This window comes from Podarcis vaucheri, assembly GCF_965113315.1.
Source record: "Podarcis vaucheri genome assembly, chromosome: 13".
Lineage (NCBI taxonomy): Eukaryota > Metazoa > Chordata > Lepidosauria > Squamata > Lacertidae > Podarcis > Podarcis vaucheri.
This window is the reverse complement of record NC_138751.1, coordinates 8,167,353-8,191,892: the sequence shown is the minus strand read 5'-3', so window position 1 is coordinate 8,191,892 and position 24,540 is coordinate 8,167,353. Positions and strand designations below refer to the sequence as shown.

The window sequence follows — 24,540 nt, the reverse complement described above, 5'->3', positions numbered from 1 at the left end:
AATGTGGGTGAGTGGCTATCAGTTGCCATATTTCCAAAATTGAAAATCCAGACAGAAAAGTTGTTAAGGTGGTTCTTTTGTTATGCTTGTTGAGTTTTTTGTGGTGGGCAAAAGCTCCAAGAAAAATGAAGTTCTAGAATGATTTGCTATGAAAAACATGATGCACAGAGCGAGCATAAGAGAAGAGGAGAGCCCCACACTGCCCCGCCCACGCCCCAGCACTTCCCCAATGTAGGCGTGCCTGGGAATGGCTCTCTTCCCTTCTCCAAGCGCACTGCCCTTTTAAGTGACGTCTGTGCTGGTATCTGGCAGCCCTAGGCTACCCTCTATGGGAAATTGGTTGATTGCCTGCCCTTGATGGGGTTACAATCCTCCCGAATAAGCAGGTATGCAGTCAGAGGCGATGAGTGTCTGGATCCAGCTTTGTCTCTGGAGACCCAGATACCTCAGTGGGTAGAAGCACCTTTTACCAGCTGTAACTGGTGCATCAGCTAAGACTGTCTAGACCAGGAGAGCTTCACCACAATTGTTCAGGCATTGGTTACTTCAAGATTAGGTTACTTCAATGCACTGTATGTAGGGCATCTCTTGCTTTTCACTGGGAAACTGCGGTTGTAAAAGAAGTGAGACCCTATCAGGACATAACATAACATTTGGCAGGTACCATCACTTTGCTAACTATGGCACCTGCTTAAAACAATTTTGTTTAGGCACGCCTATCCAGACCCATTCAATTCACTGGGAATTTTCATGAACTCATGAATTCAATGTCATGAATTTCCAGCGATGCATGTCTAACTCTGGATCCAGCCTATTATTTTGCTCTCCCCTTGTTTCTTTTTCTCTTTCAACTAGCTCCACCTGATTCTTCAAGACATAACATTCAACAACTCAGCTCAAGAAGCGGTGTCCTTTAATGACAAAAGAGAAATGGAAGGCGGATTTGACATCATGAGCATAGTCACTTTCCCAAACAACTCCTTCCAGAGAGTTAAAGTCGGAAGTGTGGAGCCCAGAGCTCCTGAAGGAGAAGAACTAATCCTTGATGATGATTTAATTGTGTGGCCCAGTGTATTTAACCAAGTATGGGTGCTAGGATATTGATTTAAGACCTAAGAATTCTCTCTTCTGTATCAGTTGATGATGAATGATCTGTCTCTATAATAAAGACAATACCACCTATTGCATTAAGAAAAACAAAGAGAGCTGTAACCTTAAAGTGCCTAACAGTGGGAAATGTGCAATATTCTGTTCAAGTGAAATAAAAAATAATATCCTCTATAACAATAAACTTTGATAGGGGATTTTGAACCAGTTTTTGTTTTTTTGTTTTTACAAAAGAAAATGAGACACCAATAGACACCCCTCTTCCTATGGAATGAGACACTGGATTAAGTTATTAAAATAACTTCTCTGGTACCCACATTTTGGAGAAGGGCCCTCAGCTAGAGTTGTAAGAAAATACTGATGAAAATTAAAACAGAAGTGGAAATAACCAATCTGGACTAATTTATCCTACATCCAAATGGAAAATAATCCAGGCTTTTATAATATTTGTTTTGTTTTGTTTTCTACTCGGAAGCAATATGTGATTGATTACTTCTGCCCCTCTCCATTTAGATTGTGTGTGCCTTGCACTGAAATTAATGGTGTGGAATTAAAAGTGTTTACTTATGTTAAATTCATAACTAGCATCAATAATTATGTGAATTACATTAAATAGTGGACAGTGTGACAAATAACATGGTGTTTTGTGGAAACCAAACTGCAGTGGAATGGAAATAGTTCCGATTGTGAGATAGGATAGAAAGGAATGGAAATGACTGCCTTATTGCATCCCTAGCCATAGTTTGGTGATAGAGAATCTGCTTTGCATACAGGTCCCAGGTTAAATTGTTAGCAATTCCAGCTAGGGCCAGGAGATGTCCCTGTCTGAAATCTTGGAGAGCTGTTGCCTTTCACTGTGAACAATACTGAGCTGGAGAAACCAAGGGTTTGACTCAGTATTTAGCAACTTCCTATGCCCGTATGTCAGCCAAGCAATAGATGGCAAAAACAATATATTCTGGAAAGCATTAGCAGGAGATGGGCGGGTGTATGCATGAATGTGTAATGTTCCATTTAAGTTCATTATTCCATGTCAACAGTTTGCTTATTTACTTATTTTGTACGTCAGCTTATGAGCAACAAAACATTTCTTCTTTCTTCTACCCTAAACTCCAATGATGTGTACTGAAAGGTGCCACCCCTTTCTGTGTGTAGTAAGTCTTGCCGCCCTGCTTATCAGAAGAAAAAGAGGGAAAGGGATAAATTTTGCTGCTATGATTGTGTTCCATGTCCAGAAGGGAAGATTTCAAACCAGATGGGTAGGTGATGTATTGCAATTATCCCCTCACTTAATTTTTGTTCAAGCAGCAAATAATCATTTGCCCCTGCAGCAATAATGAAGAAACGAGACATGGGGTAATAGACAACTTAATTCACTGGCAAGTTATGTAATAAGCACAGGAATGCTAGGCTCCAATCATTCCTAACCTTGGCTGTTCTTGCCAGACTGATGGGAAGTGTAGACCAAAGGCTTCTGGAAGGCAGCTACCCATAATGTATGTGAGCAGCAGCTTCCATCTTGCTTCCACACATAAGGTTTATTTTATTTATATCTTAAATATTTTTATATTCCACCATTCCTCTCTTCTGGAACAAAGGATAGCTTACAACCCAGGATCAATAAAACAACCATGCAAAAGAAGAAACCATTAAATCAGAATACTACAATAAAATACAGTAAAATAGCAGTGATAAATATCTGTAGTAACAAACTCCGAAGCCAAAATGTACTCCTCATCAGATGTGAATTCCTATTGAAATGAACCTTTCTTCTTCTTCTTTTTCCAGACATGATTAACTGTGTGAACTGCCCAGATTATCAGTATCCAAGCAACAACCAAGATCACTGCATCCCCAAAACAATCAGCTATCTTTCTTATGAAGAACCTTTAGGGATCAGTTTAACGTCAGTTACTGTTTCTTTTTCCCTTATCACAGCTTTGGCACTAATAACTTTTATTAAGCACAGAGATACCCCCATAGTCAAAGCCAACAATAGGGACCTCACCTATGCTCTCCTCATATCCCTTTTGCTCTGCTTCCTCTCTTCTTTGCTCTTCCTTGGCCAACCTGGGAAAGTGACCTGCCTTCTCCGACAACCCACTTTTGGCATCATTTTCTCAGTGGCTGTTTCTTGTGTGTTGGCCAAAACTATGACAGTGGTTGTTGCTTTCATGGCCACCAGGCCAGGGTCCAGCATGAGGAAGTGGGTAGGAAAAAGATTGACCAACGCCATTGTGTTTTCCTGCTCCCACATTCAAGTTGGTATTTGTGCCATGTGGTTGTCTACCACTCCTTCCTTTCCAGATTTGGACACGCAGTCACTGACTCAAGAGATCATATCAAAATGTAATGAAGGCTCTGTCACCATGTTTTATCTTGTCCTGGGCTACATGGGACTTCTAGCCATCATCAGCTTCACTGTGGCATTCCTGGCTAGGAAGCTGCCAGACACTTTTAATGAAGCCAAGTTCATCACCTTCAGCATGTTGATGTTTTGCAGTGTTTGGTTGTCGTTTGTTCCAACCTACCTGAGCACTAAGGGGAAATATATGGTGGCTGTGGAGATCTTCTCCATCTTGGCCTCCAGTGCTGGTTTGTTGGGTTGTATTTTTTCCCCAAAATGTTACATTATTTTGCTGAGGCCTGAGCTGAACAGCAAAGAACAGCTAATGAGGAGATAAAGTTAAGAACTATGTTGCAGTTCCCTTCACAATTTCTTGGGGTAACTCTTCTGGAACACAACGAAGCTTTTTGTTTGAGTAGACATTTGACTGCACTTTAGCTGTCATGTTAGAATCCTAGAATTGTAGAGTTGGAAGTCCACTAGAAGTCCATTCCTCTGCAATACAGGAATCTCAGCTAAAGCATCCATGACAGATGGCCATCCAACCTCTGCTTAAAAATCTCCAAGGAAGGAGAGTTTGCCACCTTCCGAGGGAGTCATTTCACAGTCAAACTGCCCTTACTGTCAGAAAATTCTTCCTAAGGTTTAATTGTAATCTCCTTTCTTATAACTTGACACCATTGGTTCAAGTCCTACCCTCCAGAGCAGGAGAAAACAAGCTTGCCCCATTTTATGCCCATTTAAAATGTGGGGGTTTGGTTGGGCTGGTTTTATTTTGATTATGTATTTTGTAGTTTTATGTTTTGATTTTATTCTGTGAACCACCCTGAGACCTCTGGGTATAGGGTGGTATATAAATTCAAGAAATAATAATAAAATAATCTTCCATATGGGAGCCCTTTATACAAGTGCAGACAGCTATCATATCTCCTCCTAGTCTGTTATTTTCCAGGCTAAGCATTCTCAGCTCCCTCAACCATTCCTCTTAAGGCTTGGTTTCCAGATCATCTTGGTCATTCCACTCCACACACGTTGCAGGCAGCTTCTCAAATTTGTCTGCTCCATACACATAATGTTTGAGTACATTATCCTACAAGAGAGTCACACTGCTCACTTATCCCAGAATGAAGACATTAGAGAAATAGAATTATTATTATTATTATTATTATTATTATTATTATTATTATTATTACCTGTGTAATACCACGCAGGAACCATGAATGTATGAAGCAATTGCTTTCCTGAAATTAAGATAAATTACCACAGAGCCTAGGGCTTGCTGATCAGAAGGTCGGCGGTTCAAATCCCCATGACGGGGTGAGCTCCTGTTGCTGGGTCCCAGCTCCTGCCAACCTAGCAGTTCGAAAGCATGAAGTGCAAGTAGATAATTAGGTACTGCTCCAGCGGGAAGGTAAATGGCGTTTCCGTGCACTGCTCTGGTTCGCCAGAAGCGGCTTAGTCAGGCTGGCCACATGACCTGGAAGCTGTACACCAGCTCCCTCGACCAGTAAAGTGAGATGAGCGCTGCAACCCCAGAGTCATCCGTGACTGGACCTAACAGTCAGGGGTCCCTTTACCTTTACTTACTACAGCATTTTACAGCAATACATGCAGCTGAACTACACACAGTCTTTCCTATCCTAAGTAAATAAATGTCAAGCTAAGATTACAAGTTTCTGGGTCATGTCCAATACTAATCCACTCAGAGCAGAGCTGTTGATATTAATGGATATGACTAACTTAGATTTATTGATTTCAGTGGGTCTACTCTGAGTAGAACTAACTTTAGATGCAAACATTGTTCATCTCTCTGGTAGTGTCGATCTAGTTCTTTTAAAAAAACAAAAAACCATAGACTCATGTGTTTTTGTATGGAGGTGTATCACTGTGGCTTCCAGAATAACAAAGAAAAAAGCATGTTCTGAAGGACAATGAAGAAGGAGGCAGCAACAGCATCCATGGCTGGAGAAAACCCAGGGTGTTCCCAAGGTTCTTTTGTTAGTTCTTTGTGATATTCTTTGGAATGCTGCTCTAAACCACTGCTAACTGCCACTGCCTGGGGGCAGTGCAAAGACTGCATTCAGGTCAGTTTCACAAAGATGGAGCTGATTTCCCTCATCAATCACTTTTCCCTTTTCACTTCAACTTGTACACTACTCTAGCCCTGGCTCTATTCATCAGCCTCTTCCAAATGATCCAATGTAGCACCTTTGCATAGTACAAGAGACTTGACCAAGCACAGAGAAGCATCTTGTCCTTTTCAGTCGAACCTGAAGTCACTGAGAATCCCCACTCCCTGGAGGAACAGCTGGGCAGTTGGTTCCCCTCTGAGACTGGCACACCGATGGTGAGTTTCAGTATCCCCTTTGTTCATGTCTGAATTTTACTCAGCCCCCCCCCACCACCACATTTTGTTTTCTCAACTTACAACAGCAATATGTACTTACAAATTTATTTAAGAGATTTCCTACCTTTCCTTCAGCGCAAAGATTCCCAGGGCAGGTTTCAGCCATATAATCAAATAATAGCAAAATCCAAAATAAAACAATTATATGACAGTACAGATGATCTCACAGATATGGTACACTTCTCAACTGTCAAATGCAAGGCTCAGAAAATGAGCATTCATGGGGATGGATTTCCATGCTTTAGGGAAGAAAGCACCAGTGTGGTGCCATGATCATAATGAAAATGGCATTTTAACAGTCTTTGTTAAACTTTGATATTGAATGAACTTCTAAGAGAGATGGGACGAGTCAAAAATGACCTGACAGTATTACATGCTTTGGCCACAAGGAGGAAGTAGCCTTATACAGATCCAGACTGTTGGTCCATCCAGCTTTGTATAGTCGAAGCAGACCAGTGGCAGCTCTCCAGGGGTTCAGATGGATTTTTCCTGGTCCTACTTAGAGATACCCTGATGAAACTTGGAACATGCCTCACTCTGCCTGATGGATCTGTTCCCTGTTTGGTAAGGTGGTATTTCCAACTGGTTGTTCTTCCTTTTGAATAACTTTGCTGCCTCCTCTCTTCCTAGAAGGAACATGTGGAACACAGAAGTCATCTCCAAGCAGCTCTTGGCAAAGAAGAAGGTAAGCCATTGAGACAGGAACCAGCTCATCCTGGTGATGAGAGAGAGAGAGAGAGAGAGAGAGAGAGAGAGAGAGAGAGAGCGTAAAAACTACTGCTGACATTTGATAATTCACATGGTCTTTTCTTAACACCTATGAAAGTGTACATACACACCCTTGTCATTTGTTGCCTGGGTTTCTTTAATAAGACAACTGCAAGATAATACAAACCAAATTAAAAATCTTAAACAACAACAACCTTATTTAAAACTGAAATACACCCAGGAGAACTTGTAGAAGATCGCCTAACAAAAGTACTTAGAGTTGAGTTAGTAAACGCAATCTAGAAGTTGGCTTTCAATGCCCATTACCCCTGACCATTGGACATCCTTGCTAGGGTTGATGGGCACTGGAGTCCAACAACATTTGGAAGGCCACAGGTTCACCACTGCTGCTCTGAAATAAAATCAGTGCCTCTTGGGTCTCCAAATTGGTATATATATGTAATCTAATACCTCTAATAAATATATAAATGTGCCATGAGTGCTGGCAGGGAAGTATCAGGCCCCTGCAGGTCAAAAAGAGACAGGACGCTTGGAATGGTACTGGCTTTTTATTCACAGAATGTAGCAAGCGAAGTCTTCCCTGCTCAACTCCTTCAGCTTGAGAAGTTGCAGGAAACTGAGCTTCGGATCTGCCTTTCCCCTCTACAGCTCTTCCCAACAGATGGGGACTGCAATGTGGCAGTGAGCTCCTCCTCTGCTTCTGCCAGACTCATTGCTCGACAACATGTAGGACACTCCAAGAGGGGGTGTGAGAGGAGGAGAACCAGCAAGACTGGAATTGTCCTTCTGTGGAATGGTCAGTGTACCCTCCATCCCTTCTCGCCTCCCCTCTTTCTCATTTTGCTTTGAATGTGCTTTATTTCTAAGTTTAAATTTCCTCTTCACATTTCACAAATATTTTCAACAGGAACAAAAACAAACACTTTACAAATCCAATGTACTTTCCCTTTGACTTCCTTCCCCTCCTTTCTAGTTTTATTTATTTTTATTACTGCATATCCAATTCATATCTATTTACTAATTTCTCCTTATGTTCTCCCTAGCTTTCTCTTACTGCACGTGCTTAAATCAGTCCTACTAATGTTTTGATTTGTTTACAATGTGTCTTCAGATAGTCAATAATCCCCCCACACACACACACACTCCATTTTAAAAAGTCTTTCTTCTTGGTTTCTTGTTCTTCTGGTAAGTTTTGTCATGTCTGTGTACTCCGTGTTTTGCCATGTCTGTGTACTTCCTTCCATTTTGGGGCAGAAATTATGGAAGGGCCTTCTTCCTCTGACCTGCTCCCTCCCTTGATCACTCCACCCTCCTACTTCTAGCACCTCCCACCACCAGGACCCAGGGTCTAAGTCCTCATCTTCTCTGTCTTCCCTGGGGAGCTTCTGGGCAAGAGGCTCTTGCCACCAGTGGCGGAGCTTAATGCTCTGTCACCGGGGAGTGGAGAGCAGGCAGGGCAGGGCAGGCCATTTCCTGGGGGCGGGACATACTGCCCACAGGAGCGTGGCACACATGGGTGGTATGCTCCCCCCCACACTCCTCTTCCTCCTCCAGTGCCTGCCACTCCTCCTCATCCAGCCAGCTCCTGACAAAATATAATTGTCTCTATACCAATTGGCTCCATACCATCCTGGAGGTGAAGGAAAGGTCACCAGTGCCTTCATTTGTCTTACAGGTACCAAACACCAGGAGACAGACCCACAAAATGGAGGCAGCCGCCATTCCTCCATACGCAGATTGCTATGTGACAACGTGACCTGCGCCATATGTGACAGGGCAGCCAAGGAGGCTGAGGAAGTGCTGCATGTCTATGGATCAAAACCTGGGCTTCCTGCTTTGCAAATGCCACCACTTCCCATTGCCTCTTATGTGGGGAGCTCCAGCCTACCAGCCATTTCAGCTCAAAGAGATGACACAATTTTTCCATGGAGCAGCAGTAAACGTTCCACAAACTGTGGCCATCCAGAATTGGGCCCAGAAATAACCCCTTCATCCAGAAAGGAGCAACACATTCCCAAAGGCAAGAGGCAGAAGGGGAAGCCACTCCATTCTGCTCAGCAAGATGTTCCCATCTCCAGGGAGAATGACATAAATCCCTCCTGTTCTGACAGCCATTCCATGTTTAGTATAAATAAATGTTATGACAGCTCTGAGGACAGCAGTGGGGAAATGAGCGATCCCTTTTGCTTCTCTTCTAGCACATCATCAGAGCTGTCTTTCAATAGTTGGGAAGATTACAGTCCCTCTTCTGACCTGTCCGAGCTATCAAATTTCAGCAAGAAGAGCCATATGCCTTTGAGGCATAAGAAAAATGAAGGGTCCTCTCTGAGTGAGAGGAAGAACCACCAGGGCATGAGATTCCACCATAAAGGGACAAGGCATTTCCCCAGTTCTTTACCTGTGATCTCCCAAGCAAATATCAAGTCTCCTAGGGTTGAATTTGCTACTGAGGACACTCCCTTTGTGGCTAAGGCTGTGAGAAAGACCTTGGAGTGGCATTTGGTTGTGAAAAGTATTCAACACAAATTGGGACTTCCATCAGTCATCACCAGGTCACTCAGGGCCTTTTTGCCTCTTGGTATGGATTTCACTTGCCCGTACCGTCCAAAGAGGGAGCTTACTGTGTTGATGAGGCCTCGGCTTCTTCCTTTCATGAGTGGGGCAAAGAGGAGGACACTAGAGAAACACATGAAAAAGATGATTCGCATGCAATGTCGGGTATTGCCAAAGCAAGTCCAAGAGGCCCTCAAGCACATGAAGCTCACCACAGATATAGCACCATCTGCACACAGGAAAGGAGGCCGAGGAGAAGTCGTCAAGGGTGAGAGGGAAGGGAAACTTCATAGGCATGTTCTACATTTGGAATCCACAGCCAGGAAAACAGCCCTCAAATCTCCCCCTCCTTCCAAAGCAAACCCCCAGACTATAACTGGGAAAAAGTCATTTGAGGGCAGACATGAGATGCTACCTCAGTCGCAGCACACTGTTGCGTTTGTCCAAGAAAGGACAAGTTTTCTTCCTGCTAATGAGCAGCAGTCTTTGGATTCCCATGTGCTTAAAAAGAAGGTGCAGCACCCATGGGACCAGCCCACACTGATACAAGAGATCCCATTCATTGAGCAGGGGACTTGGGAGGATCTGGAATGGCACGTGATAAAAAAGAGGTTGCAGCATGCTTGGGGGTTGCCAAGCCTTGTCCAGAGATCTCTCCATTCTGTTTTCCCAATTGTCCCCCAATCACAGCAGCACCGGACATTGCAGCACGTGGAGGTGAATGTTCTTCTGGCTGAGCTCTCCTTCCTTAGTGATGCCATTATCCAAGAACTAGAGCAGAATCTGCTGAAAAGAATCATGCTTCACCGATGGCACTTACCACCAAGGGTCCTTGAGTCCCTCAGGCTACTTTCCCCAGAGATGGTGACTGTTGCAGGGAAACAGGATGGAACTAGGATAGGGAGGAGGACAATGCCAAGTCAGCCTTTGATGTACCCCACACTTCAGTCTGAAGCAACAGAGAATAAGATATTCCACTTGGATGAAAAATGGCTGGACGTTTTCCCAACTTTGGCCATGAGTGCAATGAAGCCCAAACTGCTGCCCATGTTTCCTAGAGCTAGAGAAGTTGCTGTTGAGTTCTTAGAAGTGAGGACAGAGTTTCTCTATGCTCAGGTAAGAGAGAATCTGGAACTGCACATTAGAAAAAAGAAGCTACAACATGAATGGGGCTTGCCTAGTCTTATTCAGAAATCCTTGCATGGCTTCAAGTCACAGGCTCCCCCACTGCCCAGTCTCCAAAGGACTAAAGCCCATGTCTGCATTCTACTGCAGAAACCATCATTCCTTCCACAAAGCACCTACAGACAGTTGGATTTCCACATTCAAAGGATGAAGCTACAGAGACAATGGAAGTTGCCTAAGAGGGTTTTGGAATCTATCAAGCTTTTCCGCCCTGTGTTTGGGACAGGTCCCTTGGAACCACAAATCACAGAGTACCAAAATAAAAGCTGTGAATCTCTGGGCAGATTCTCCTCTCCCATCCCAGTAGCCAGAGAAGACCTGGCAGAGGCAAGGCAGGCGATGTTTGTGGGTGAGAACATCTTCACACATGGACCCAAGGCTTACAGAGCACAGCAAATGGTCAGCCAACACCAGGATACGGAGGCAGGAGAAGTTCGTGAGGGAGCTTTTTCTGAATCATCAGCTGCCTCTACAGATCACCCTAGCCTCAGGAGAAAGTCCACAGAATCTGATCTCCAACCCATGGGAAGCTTCAAGGTCACACTTGAAGACTCACTCCAGAAGTTTGCCCCTCTTTATAGCCAAGTGAAACCCAGAAGCACATTTCTGCCCTTTCTGGAGGGTGAAGCAGTGGATAAGGGGGAGCTGAACATCAGGCACGAGTTTCCAGAGCACCAACCTAGTCAACAGAGTGAAATCTTGAATAGGAAAGATGCCATAGCCAGGGCAGCAGTGGAAGACCACTACTTCTACTGCCCTTGCTATTGGATAACATACAAGCACCCAGGATTGAGTACTGTACACCAAGAAGTAAGCAACAGAAAAACATTTGGGTTGATGCCTGCCTCCCCACAGTCAGCTCAAGTTCTTTCTATGCTGAAGCCCCATAGTTTGGACAAGATGAACCACCACTTGGCCAAGAAGCACAGGGAGATGCAGTTGAGAGATATTCCAAATGTTGCCACCTCATCTTCAACAAGGGAACCTTTCACTTTTTTGGGGGAGTTGCCCAGCATGCACTTGGAACCTTTGGCTACAGTGTTCCAGGAAAGATGTTCCTCATCCCAAATCAGCCAAGCGAAGATTAGGGTCCAGGAGCTGGAACCCCCAATATTCCAGAATGAAGCAAGGGAGTTGCTTATGGCTAGATCCCTACAGCCGATGTTTGCAGACACTGCACACAAACCCTCTTCAGGGAAATCAGTGACCCCTGCTTCAAATATGAATCTTTTGGAAGACCATCTCAAGAAAAAAAATATGGAGGCTAAATTCCAATTGACGGAAGTATTCCAGGAGCCAGTGCCAACATTTCTTACAAAGGAAGCCTGCGATCTTTTGGAACTTCACATACAGCGCAAAAGACTCCAGCATGAGTGGGGGCTGCCATCTCTTGTGCAGAAATCTTTGCATGCCTTTGTCCCTCTTCCACCTGAGCTACAGAGGAGTAAAAAAGCAGGAGCATCAACACATGTCACTGTTGAGAAACTGGGATATCAAGAAAAAGCGACTGCTCATGTACCACACTCTGTGTTAGAGGCCATCCCCCCTCAAAAGGCCCTGCATGTTGTAAGTCCAGATGTCAAGAATGGCCTTGAAGCCCACGTGAGGAGCTGGGCCATGGAGCACCAGTGGGGACTTCCCAAACTGATTCAGGATTCTCTTAGGGCAATTGCTCCCACTCAACTTGAGTCCCGTTTCAAAGAAGAAAAGCATCATGCACCGCTCTCAGAAGATCATCGTAAGTCCTACGAGCAAGATGAAATCCCTACTCTTTCTGAGGGAAGAGAGCCTTTGAAGCAACTCACATCCAAAGCAGGAGCCAGGGGTCATCCAAAAGCTACTATCCACCAAGGACATGGAGTGGCAACCACAGGCACAGGTGTGGAACTGACTACGTTTGAATCATCTGAGATGAAGCCATCTTTGCTCACAGAGGAAGCTTGGAATCTTCTGGAATTCCACATTGGAAAGAAGAAAATCCAGCACATGTGGGGTCTTCCCTCCACTGTCCTGAAGTCCTTATGTGCCTTTGCCCTATTTCCCCCTGATCCAGAGAATCATCGGGGAGAAAACATAACAAATATTCACCCCTCAGATTGGGTAGAAGTGAGAACGATGATCAGTAATCTTGCGTTCATCAGCTTGGATATAAAGGAGAGACTAGAGGCTCACGTGAGGAATATAACCACAAAGCACAGATGGGAAATACCAAAGCGGGTACAGGAATCACTGAGGGCATTTCAACGGCCCAGATCACTTCCTCAATCTGAACTGGATCCGTTATCTTGTCAATACAAATCTTCCCAGGGGCATACTAATGGTTCCCAGACTGACGATGACAATGAACACTCATCAGAAGAAGCCAAGAGAAGCGTAAAAGGAAAGCAAGAGAGGGCAGGAACTGTGCCATCAAACTTTAAAGTAACTGCTTTCTTAAGCCTTGAGGTGAACCTAAATTTTCTCACAAGGGTCACCCAGGACCTGTTGGAATTCCACATCCAGAATAAGAAGATCCAGCATGCATGGGGCCTACCATCCTCTGTGTTGAGGTCATTGAAGGCCTTTGGCCCATACCCCCTTGAGATGCAGATGCAACACACAGGAAGGAACATGACAACGGCAATCCAATGCAATGGGATGCAGGTACAAGTAATTATCCCAAGTCTCTCCTTCCTAAGTCCCAACACAAAAGAGCACCTGGAAGCTCACATGAGGAAGAGGGTGGTACAGCACAGGTGGGGCCTTCCAAAGCGGGTTCAGCAATCACTGGGAGAACTTCTCCGTCACAGACAACCTTTCAGATCAGGAAAGGACATTGTGCGGCCTTACCCCAGCAAATTCTTCCAAGTCCCTACAGCTGATTCCCAAACTGAAGATGACAAAGAAGACTTGGTGAAGGAGGAAATGGGCAACAGAAGGACAGCAGGGAAGGGATGGGGCTTCCCTCAAGGAAAGCAGGGAGCAACCACAGCTGTGAACTTTGAAGAAACTACTTTCTTATGGCCTGGGGCAAAGCTAGCCTTCCTCACAGATGAAGCGCAAGATCTTCTGGAATTCCATATCCGACAGAAGAAACTCCAGCACACATGGGGCCTGCCCTCCTCTGTGCTGAAGTCCATGCATGCCTTTGCCCCATTTCTCCATGGGTCTCAGACGCATGTGCAAAGCTTAGGCAAGAGAATGACTAAGGCAAACCAATGGGTTAAGGTAGAAGTGAAAGAGATTGTCTGGGATCTCTTCTTCCCAAGTCCAGACACAAAAGATCGCCTGGAAGCTCATGAGAGGAGGAGGGTGGTTAAGCACAGATGGGGCCTTCCAATGCGGGTTCAGCAATCACTGGGAGTATTTCTACATCCCAGACATGCTTTAGGATTGGAATTGGAGAATGCACAGGATTTTACTCCTCACTACAAATCCTCCCAGGTGGCTAGAGATTCCTCTGAAACAGAAGGTGACAATGAAGACATGAAAGAATTCAAAGTCAAGAGAAGGACAACAGAGAAAATGGAGGTCTTCAACCAATTGAAACAGGGAGCAGACTCAACTATGAACTTGAATGTAACTGCTTTCTTATCGCCTGGAGTGAAACTTGGTTTCTTAACCAATGAGACCTGGGAAATTCTCGAATTTCACATCCTGCGCAAAAAACTTCACCATACTTGGGGCCTACCCTCCAATGTGCTGAAGTCCCTGCATGCCTTTGCTCCATTTCACCTTGAGACAGAGAAACACAAGCAAAGCAGGACCATGAGATACCCATGGGAGAAAGAAGAAGCCCAAATTATTTCAAGGAGTCTCACGTTCCTCAGCCAAGACTTACAGGAGAACCTGGATGCCCATGTGAGGCGTATGACTACACACCATAGGTGGCAACTTCCAGAACAGGTTTCACAATCACTGAGGGCATTTCGGAATCCCAGAGCATTTTCCCAATGTGAGTTGGGTGAAGCAAGGTCTCTAACACCTTTTCATGGCAAATTTCTCCAAGAGCCTGAAGCTGATTCCCATTCAGAAGAGGACAAGGAAGACTTGGTGGAGGAGGAAATGGACAACAGAAGAAGAGCAGCAGGAAAGGGATGGGTTGTTCCCCAAGGGAAGAAGGGAGTAACTGTACAATCAAACTTTAAAGTAACTGCTTTATCAAGCCTTCAGGTGAACCTAAATTTTCTCACAAGGGTCACCCAAGACCTGTTGGAATTCCACATCCAGCATAAGAAGATCCAGCATGCATGGGGCCTACCATCCTCTGTGTTGAGGTCATTGAAGGCCTTTGGCCCATACCCCCTTGAGATACAGAAGCAGATGCAACACACAAGAAGGAACATGACAACGGCAACGCAATGCAATTGGATGGAGGTACAAGTTGTTATCCCAAGTCTCTCCTTCCTGGGTCCCAACACAAAAGAGCACCTGGAAGCTCACATGAGGAAGAGGGTAGTACAGCACAGGTGGGGCCTTCCAAAGAGGGTTCAGCAATCACTGGGAGGATTTCTGCTTCCCAGACAACCTTTCGGATCTCGTCAGGATAATGTGCAGCCTTCCCTAGGCAAATTCTTCCAAGTGCCTACAGTTGATTCCCAGACAGAAGATGACAACGAGGACTTGCTGAAGGAGGAAATGGGCAACAGAAGGACAGCAGGGAAAGGATGGGACTTCCCTCAAGGAAAGCAGGGAGCAACCACAGCTGTGAACTTTGAAGAAACTACGTTCTTATGGCCTGGGGCAAAGCTTGCTTTCCTCACAGAGGAAGTGCAAGATCTTCTGGAATTCCATATCCGACAGAAGAAACTCCAGCACACATGGGGCCTACCCTCCTCTGTGCTGAAGTCCATGCATGCCTTTGCCCCATTTCTCCATGGGTCTCAGACGCATGTGCAAAGCTTAGGCAAGAGAATGACTAAGGCAAACCAATGGGTTAAGGTAGAAGTGAAAGAGATTGTCTGGGATCTCTTCTTCCCAAGTCCAGACACAAAAGATCGCCTGGAAGCTCATGAGAGGAGGAGGGTGGTTAAGCACAGATGGGGCCTTCCAATGCGGGTTCAGCAATCACTGGGAGTATTTCTACATCCCAGACATGCTTTAGGATTGGAATTGGAGAATGCACAGGATTTTACTCCTCACTACAAATCCTCCCAGGTGGCTAGAGATTCCTCTGAAACAGAAGGTGACAATGAAGACATGAAAGAATTCAAAGTCAAGAGAAGGACAACAGAGAAAATGGAGGTCTTCAACCAATTGAAACAGGGAGCAGACTCATCTATGAACTTGAATGTAACTGCTTTCTTATCGCCTGAAGTGAAACTTGGTTTCTTAACCAATGAGACCTGGGAATTTCTCGAATTTCACATCCTGCACAAGAAACTCCACCATGCTTGGGGCCTACCCTCCAATGTGCTGAAGTCCTTGCATGCCTTTGCTCCATTTCACCTTGAGACAGAAAAACACAAGCAAAGCATGACCATGAGATACCCATGGGAGAAAGAAGAAGCCCATATTATTTCAAGGGGTCTCACGTTCCTCAGCCAAGACTTACAGGAGAACCTGGATGCCCATGTGAGGAGGATGACTACACACCATAGGTGGCACCTTCCAGAACAGGTTTCACAATCGCTGAGGGCATTTCGGCATCTCAGACCCTTTCCCCAATGTGAGTTGGGTGAAGCAAGGTCTCTAACACCTTTTCATGACAAATTTCCCCAAGAGCCTGAAGCTGATTCCCATTCAGAAGAGGACAAGGAAGACTTGGTGGAGGAGGAAATGGACAACAGAAGAACAGGAGAGAAAGGATGGGGCTTTCCACAAGGAAAGCAGGGAGCAACCACAACTGTGAACTTTGAAGAAACTTATTTCTTATGGCCTGGAGTGAAGCTTGCTTTCCTCACAGATGAAATGCAAGATCTTCTGGAATTCCATATCCGACAGAAGAAACTCCAGCACACATGGGGCCTACCCTCCTCTGTGCTGAAGTCCATGCATTCCTTTGCCCCAATTCTCCATGAGTCTCAGACGCATGTGGAAAGCTTAGGCAAGAGAATGAGTAAGGCACACCAAGGGGATAAGGTAGAAGTGAAAGAGATTGTCTGGGATCTCTTCTTCCCAAGTCCAGACACAAAAGATCGCCTGGAAGCTCATGAGCGGAGGAGGGTGGCTAAGCACAGATGGGGCCTTCCAATGAGGGTTCAGCAATCACTGGGAGTATTTCTACATCCCAGACATGCTTTAGGATTGGAATCGGAGAATGCACAGGATTTTTCTCCTCACTACAAATCCTCCCAAGTGGCTAGAGATTCCTCTGAAACAGAAGGTGACAATGAAGACATGAAAGAATTCAAAGTCAAGAGAAGGACAACAGAGAAAATGGAGGTCTTCAACCAATTGAAACAGGGAGCAGACTCAACTATGAACTTGAATGTAACTGCTTTCTTATCGCCTGAAGTGAAACTTGGTTTCTTAACCAATGAGACCTGGGAAATTCTCGAATTTCACATCCTGCGCAAAAAACTCCACCATACTTGGGGCCTACCCTCCAATGTCCTGAAGTCCTTGCATGCCTTTGCTCCGTTTCATCTTGAGACAGAGAAACACAGGCAAAGCATGACCATGAGATACCCATGGGAGAAAGAAGAAGCCCATATTATTTCAAGGAGTCTCACGTTCCTCAGCCAAGAGTTACAGGAAAACCTGGATGCCCATGTGAGGAGGATGACTACACACCATAGGTGGCACCTTCCAGAACAGGTTTCACAATCACTGAGGGCATTTCGGAATCCCAGAGCATTTTCCCAATATGAGTTGGGTGAAGCAAGGTCTCTAACACCTTTTCATCGTAAATTCTCCCAAGAGCCTGAAGCTGATTCCCATTCAGAAGATGACAAGGAAGACTTGCTAGAAGATGTCAAGGTAAGAAAAAAGGCAATAGAGAAACTGGAGAGGAAGCTCAATTATGTTCAAAAGGCAGCAGCTACACCTGTATTGGCTCAAGCGACTACTTTCTTATTGCCTGAGGTGACTCTTCCTTTCCTCACGGATGAGGCCCAGAACCTTCTGGAATCACACATTCAGCACAAAAAACTCCATCATGCATGGGGCTTACCTTCCTCTGTGTTGAAGTCCCTGCATGCCTTTGCTCCATTTCTCATTGAATCAGAGAAGCACCCACCATACATGGAAGGAGATAATATAGCCAACAGAGTTTCATGGGACAGAGGGGAAGTATACATTATTACTCCAACTCTCTCATTCCTCAGTCCAGACACAACAGAGTGTCTAGATGCTCATGTGAGGAGTATGACTGCAAAGCATAGATGGGGGCTTCCAAAACATGCTCAAAATATGCTTAGAGCATTTCTACCTCCTGTGCCACCTTCTCAGTTTGGGGAAATCAGGCCTCAAACTCATCCCTACAACTCTACATTTTATCAAGACTCTCATACCCAACTTCTGGGGGAGAATGAGGAGGAGAGACTTCTGGCAAGAACCTCATCTATTAGCCATTTTATAGACTGTGTCACAGCGTTGCCTTTCCTCACTGATGGTGCTCAAGATGTTCTGGAAGTCCACATCCAGCACAAGAAGATCCAGCACCAGTGGGGCTTGCCAGCCATTATTCAGAAATCGGTGCGTGCATTTGCTCCACCCCCCTTGGAGCCACAGGAGAACCCCCAATCTTCAGTGGGAGTGAGCACTGCTGGAAGGAGACAAAAGAACTTTATTGATGAATGGGGAGCTGATGCCAAGGAATGGCCTGGGGCAAAGGAGGTTCCTGTTTCTTCCCAGCACTCGCATTTCTTACACTCAAGAGCAGAAGAACACCTGGAAAAAGACATCAAGAACCTCAACACAGAGCACCAGTGGCACCTCCCTAAACTGGCTCAGAAGTCAAGGAGGGCCTTTAACCCAGAAGCTGATGAAATGGAGGAGGAGGAGGAGCCTTTGACTTATTCTGGCGCTCAGACCCTCCAAGTGCCAAACACTCCTTTTCAAACAGGAGCAGAAAAGGAAGCCAGCTCAGGGTCAGAAGATCAACCCACATACACCTCAGAGCTGTTTTGGAAAATACAGCATAGGATGGTTTCCTGGCCAGATGCCGAAAAGGATACTGGATCTCTCTATCCTCATACAAAAGTTCAGCATTTCACAGTAATCCAAGGGACAAGCAGCAGCTCGGAGGGTGAAAGAGAAGCTCCGCAAGTGAGTACATTGCAGATATTTACACTGAATCTACATCATGCTGCGCAATATCCACAGATTTCTGGCAAGGCAGAGGAGTCTTGTGAGATATTCAACTGTCCCTGCTCATGCCATTCATCAACATCCACAAAAGGCTCAGCTTCGTCATTACAATTAGTTGCAGAGCAAAGGTGGAGGCAGGAGCAGCAAGAAAATTCCCAGGAAAATGGAAAGGAGGCAGAGGCAGGGTCCTTTTCTCAGATATCAGAAAATAATGGGCCCCAGGACTCTGTTTCATTCCCAGGAGAAAGTAGAAAAGATCCTTCCATTTCAAAGGAAGCAGAGGTAGATTTTTCTGTTCAGACATCAGCTAATATTGAATGTCAGGACTCTGATTCATCCTCAGGAGACAGAGATAAGAATACTTCCCTCTCAAAGGAAGGCAAGGCTGACTCCTCTTCTCAGCCATCATTGAATACTGAACTCCAGATCCATTCTTCATCCTCAGGAGATAATAAAGATCTTTCCCTCTCACAAGAGGCAGGGGCAGATGCCACTTCTCAGATATCACATAATATTGAATCCCAAATCTCTGGTTCATCCTTAGGTGAATGTATGAAGGATGCTTCACTCTCAGAACATGAATTTTCCCAGGCATATTTTGGGCCTTTGAAAGCAGATGACCCTCAACAGTACAACACTCTTGTCTCCCAGCAAGCCTTGGATCCCACCACACAGCCATCCCATACCCTTGACTCTCAATGTTTCCATGAGCATGTGGTGGGCTCCGTGCATTATAGCCAGGCAGATCAACAGCACCAGGCAAAATGGGGCAAACAAAGCCGTGACAGTGAGGAAAGGAAGCAAATAACCAACCAAATTATTGAAGATACAGCCACCAGCAGTGACAAAGGGGGCCAAGCACCCGGACAGCTAAAAGGATGGTCCTCTGAATCCCCTTGCTGTAACCTGAAACCTCCCCCACCCACCCCCAAAAGTGAGGACCCCATGGAGCACCAAGGTATCCAAGTCTCTGAGAATAGGGAGACCTCAAGTGAAGACTCCCAAGATCAAGAACAATCCAATCAGCAGGTGTCGCATTCATCTCAAAATCAAGATTCTGCAAACACAGAAGTTGAATACCAAATGCAGCCCACAGATGGTTCCCTGCTACAGACAAGTGATAATATGGGGGAAGAAATGGAGGAAGGTGGTGCCTATTCATCTTCTGAGTACAGCACAGAATGTGAACTGGAGAGAGTCGGAGACTGGGATGGTGGCGAAGAAATAGGCAAGGAGAGCTCGTGTGCGAGAAAGGAGGAAGGAGTCAGTAGTGAAGATGCAGAGGAGATGCCCATGGTAGAGCCCAGAAGCCTGAGATATGCAGATTCTCTGACAGCAGGAACACCCCAAGTTTCTCCAGAGGATGTTGTGCCTTCCTCAGAGACCTCAGATGAAAGGGCCAGCCTAAGCAAAACAAAGTTGTTTGATGTGGCAAGGCAAGCGGTTTCTGAACAATTTGAACACCTCCGTGCACCTCAGTCAGTTGCAGATGAAATGACTGAAGCTCTGGAGTTCTCCAGGCAACTCTCTGTATCCCACAAAAGGGTGGCCTTCCGGGAGGAAAATCATGATTTTGAACAGACAGAGATCTTGGGGAATGACAGGGAAGGAGAAGGAAAGGCTGATGGAGAAGCATCCACAATAGATCCTGAAGGTGGGAAACACCAAGGAGCTGGGAGGAAGGATGAGGAGGAAGAAAGAGGAGAAGCAGAAGAAGTAAGAGATGGAGGAGGTGAAAGAGAAGGAGAAGTAAGAGATGGAGAAGGAGAAGTAAGAGAAGGAGAAGGAGAAGTAAGAGAAGGAGAAGTAAGAGATGGAGAAGGAGAAGTAAGAGATGGAGAGGGAGAAGTAAGAGAAGGAGAAGGAGAAGGAGAAGGAGAAGGAGAAGGAGAAGGAGAAGGAGAAGGAGAAGGAGAAGTAAGAGATGGAGAAGGAGAAGTAAGAGATGGAGAAGGAGAAGTAAGAGATGGAGAGGGAGAAGTAAGAGACAGAAATGGTGAAGAAATTTTGGGTGGGAGAAGAAAGGCATCCCATAAAGAAACTATGGGAGAAAAAGAGTTATCAACCAAACATGAAAGCAAACAGGTAGCTAAGACAACAAGAGGGGAAGAGGCCCCCAGGTTAGAACATGGGATGGACAAGCAGCCAGTGCAAAAAGGCTCCCACCCTCACTCTGTAGGTGGCATATCTTCAAAACACACTGTGAAAACAGATGGGAAACTGTCTATACTTGGTAAAATCCTGGAGAGAAAAATGCATCTGCGGGATGGGATGAATATCTGGATGCAGAATACTGAAAGGCGGGGGATCATTTCAGAAGGAAAGTCAAAGAAACGAGGCACCGGCATTGGCCATGCAACAAGCGGCATGGGAAACCACCCTGGAGAAAGTCAGAGAGAGAGAAAGGATTTGGCCCAGTCCAAATTTAGGAAGAAAAGTGAAAGGAAGATGACTCAAAGCATGTTGTACAAGAGGAAGCAGAGTGGGGGTGCTGGTGAAACAAGGCTCCCTGAGAAAAGAGAAGGGGGATCAGTCCGATGGGATCATGAATCTAAACCCAGAAAAGGGAGAATAAGTTTCAGGAGCTGGAAGCAGAGCATAATGTCAAGGCTCAGAGCAAGCAGCAGGGATAAAAAATCAAGCAGTGGATCGAGAAGCAGGTCAAGCAGTAGGGAACCAAGATCAAGCAGCCGGACAAGGAGCAGGGCAAGTAGCAGAAATGTAAGATTCAGCAGCTGGTCAAGAAGCCGGGGAAGCAGCAAGGGCCAAAATTCAAGCAGCAGGTCAAGAAGCCGGGGAAGAAGCAAGGACCCAAGTTCAAGCAGTAGAAATCCGAGATTGAGCAGCCGGTCAAGAAACAGGTCAAGCAGCAAGGACCCGAGTTCAAGCAGCAGGTCAAGCAGAAATTTTAAAAGTCCAGAAAGCACCGGGACAAGCAGCAAAGATGGAGCAGCAGTTGAGTGAGTGGCAAGGTGTGCACTATGGATTGAAAACTGAGCATCAGCAGAGCAACCTGCAAGATCTAGTCCCCTTGACAAATAGGCCAAGAGAAAATGATAAGCTGCTCTGGTGGAGTGTGTAGGATGCCTTGATTACAATGATTTTTTTAAATGCAGCACCATGAATATCAAATGGTGGTGATGGGAAAAGAGCACCAGGCTCTACCTTCCACGGATGGTTGTCTAGATGCTGAAGGCTCAGCAAACCTATCACTTACCTTTTTTACCGTGTATGAAGCATTCTTAAATTGTTTTGTAATGTAATACGTTTTTGTCAATAAATCTCTATGTTAGCAGCACTGTGTTGGGGGGTTTGCAGCGCTTAAATATAATAGCCACCTTAGAACATGGGTGGGGAATGGAGACAAATGCAGGCCGCTAAGACCCTCTATCTGGCACTTGCAACCCTCACCAGGTCACACACATGCCCCTCATCGGCCCTGCTTCACACACCCCTTAAGTGTTTTCATCTGGTTTTCTTTTCCCCAGTACAATTTACTCCTTGTAAAATACATTTTCTAACAAATACAGTACAAATACTAACAGTCCCCCAGAAGGGAATGTAGCCATTGTGATGAAAAAGGTTCCCCAATCCTGCCTTAGACAACCACTCTGACTTTACTGTAAGGTAACTGCTGTAGGAGGGACGCGGGTGGCGCTGTGGGTAAAACCTCAGTGCCTAGGACTTGCCGATCGTATGGTCGGCGGTTCGAATCCCCGCAGCAGGGTGAGCTCCCGTCTTTCGGTCCCAGCTCCTGCCCACCTAGCAGTTCGAAAGCACCCTTAAGTGCAAGTAGATAAATAGGTACCGCTTTATAGAGGGAAGGTAAACGGCACTTCTGTGTGCTGCGCTGGTGCTGGCTCGCCAGAGCAGCTTCATCACGCTGGCCACATGACCCGGAAGTGTCTCCGGACAGTGCTGACCCCCGGCCTCTTAAGTGAGATGGGCGCACAACCCTAGAGTCAGACACGACTGGCCCGTACGGGCAGGGGTACCTTTACCTTTACCTTTTAACTGCTGTAGGCAGCTCTAGGGGAGCAACTGCACATTCACTCCATTCAAGTCTAAGCTGGGTGGTCTTCTACTGGGACTGGCCCATGTGCCTGCTGGTCCTGGTGTTCACCTTCATTGGTTCAAAAGAAGTTATTGGTGCTCTGGCGCCAACCCATTGAGAGGTGATCTGGCCCTTGGGAATCTTCACAGGCCACACAAATCCCTGGTCCTGCTTCACCTTCTTAGCTGGTTTTTGTTCGCTTGTTCATTGCCTGGTTGGAATGTGCCATTGAACTGTACTGATACCTCTTTGTAGCCTGGATGGAGAGAGGTACCCCTGGCTTTTATGAAACTTGGATGATGATGATGATGATGATGATGATGATGATGATGATGATGATGATAATAATTTATTTGTACCCCACCCATCTGGCTGGGTTTCCCCAGCCACTCTGGGCGGCTTCCATAGAAACCAAAAATACAGTAAAATATCACAGATTAAAAACTTCCCTGAACAGGGCTGCCTTAAGATGTCTTCTGAATGTCAGGTAGTTATTTATCACTTTGACATCTGATGGGAGGGTGTTCCACAGGGCGGGCGCCACTACCAAGAAGGCCCTCTGCCTGGTTCCCTGTAGCTTTGCTTCTTGCAATGAGGGAACCGCTAGAAGCCCCTCGGCGCTGGACCTCAGTGTCCGGGCAGAACGATGGGAGTGGAGATGCTCCTTCAGGTATACTGGGCCGAGGCCATTTAGGGCTTTAAAGGTCAACACCAGCACTTTGAATTGTGCTCGGAAACGTACTGGGAGCCGTACTATTGTAGCCTATTGTACTAATATAAGAGTTGTATCCATTGTCCTACCCACCACAGGCATGTGGACCCCAGAAGATTGCCCACTAGGCCCTCAAGCTAAAAAAGAAAATGTTCTCTCTTGTCTTAAATCCCTATTATGTCACAATGTGCTCAGGGGTAGGTTTCATCTGTGCTTTTTCTTAGCAGGGGGTGGGGGGGACACAGAAATAACCACGATGTGCTGGTTTGGCTCAACCATAGTGTTCTGTGACCCATGGAAATAATGCACAAGAAGTCATTTCAGTTCATGAATAGTGGTAAAATGGACAGATGATCCAAAAGTCATTGAAGCCACTCTGGAACACACTTTTCGATCAGCTGTAGTTTGTGCAATTCATGTATAGCTTATTAAACTTAAAGATCTCTTGGTGTTTGGGATCTTAGTATTGTTCCTTTGAATGAAATTTAAATTGTAGCCCATTTTGTTTGAGGATAGATAATACTGCCATAGATCTGGGGTACCAGAGTCTGCTAGAGAATGGCAGAAATTAATAAACAGTAGTATTAAGATGGTATTTAGGATATGAAGGGAAAATACAAGCTGCAGAATTGTGCCAGACAAGAAATTCCTGGATTAGTTTATGCAAAATGGCCTGTCTAAATGCAGAGACATAAAGGAACAATGGAGACCCAAGTACTGAGTCATTAAGAGTCATTAGAAATGCAAAAACACTCCCCCCTCCCCCCAAGCAGTGGAAAGAGACAGAAGAATTGGCAGGTTGCCAAGATGGTGGGGAGGGGGTGATGTCAAAGGAAAACTTGTCCCTTTTGAATTCTAAAGGTGTTCTGGGAACAAAAAGGAGGAAGTAGGCAGAACTCCGTGCAGTGCTGGGTGGAGGAAGCTGCGCTGAGAGACCAGAAACCATGACTGAACTGCTACTCTCAACACAACCTTGAAAGGAGCAATGAGAGACACTTTTGAATCATAATGTTCTGCACCCCCTTCATGGAATATGTGTAACATAAACCATATTTCTTAAAGACACTAGCCTCTGCTAGTGCCTGTCACCATCATCCAGTTGGGAGAGATCCTTTTGATTTGTTTATAACCCTGAATAATTTGGCACGATCCACAAAACTGACCACCTCACTGTTCACTGCTAACTCCAGGACATTTATGAATAAGTGAAAAAG

General features: G+C 45.5%; 2 protein-coding genes across 3 annotated transcripts in view; both read left to right on the top strand.

Moving 5' to 3' along the window:
- The window catches only part of LOC309516816 (uncharacterized protein), a 279,061-nt gene that overhangs the window by 106,321 nt on the left and 148,200 nt on the right, over positions 1-24,540 (top strand). The window lies entirely within an intron of this gene.
- On the top strand, positions 5,526-21,855 carry LOC309516784 (uncharacterized protein). 2 transcript variants are annotated; one of them, XM_082195649.1, is made up of 5 exons: positions 5,526-5,801; positions 6,492-6,546; positions 8,266-20,292; positions 20,461-20,507; positions 20,550-21,855. In XM_082195649.1, the coding sequence occupies exons 1-5, from the start codon at positions 5,799-5,801 to the stop codon at positions 21,522-21,524; spliced, it is 13,107 nt and encodes a 4,368-aa protein (XP_082051775.1). In that variant the 5' UTR covers positions 5,526-5,798; the 3' UTR covers positions 21,525-21,855. The 2 variants fall into 2 exon arrangements, with proteins under 2 accessions (XP_082051775.1, XP_082051774.1); XM_082195648.1 differs by having other exon boundaries at positions 20,461-21,855.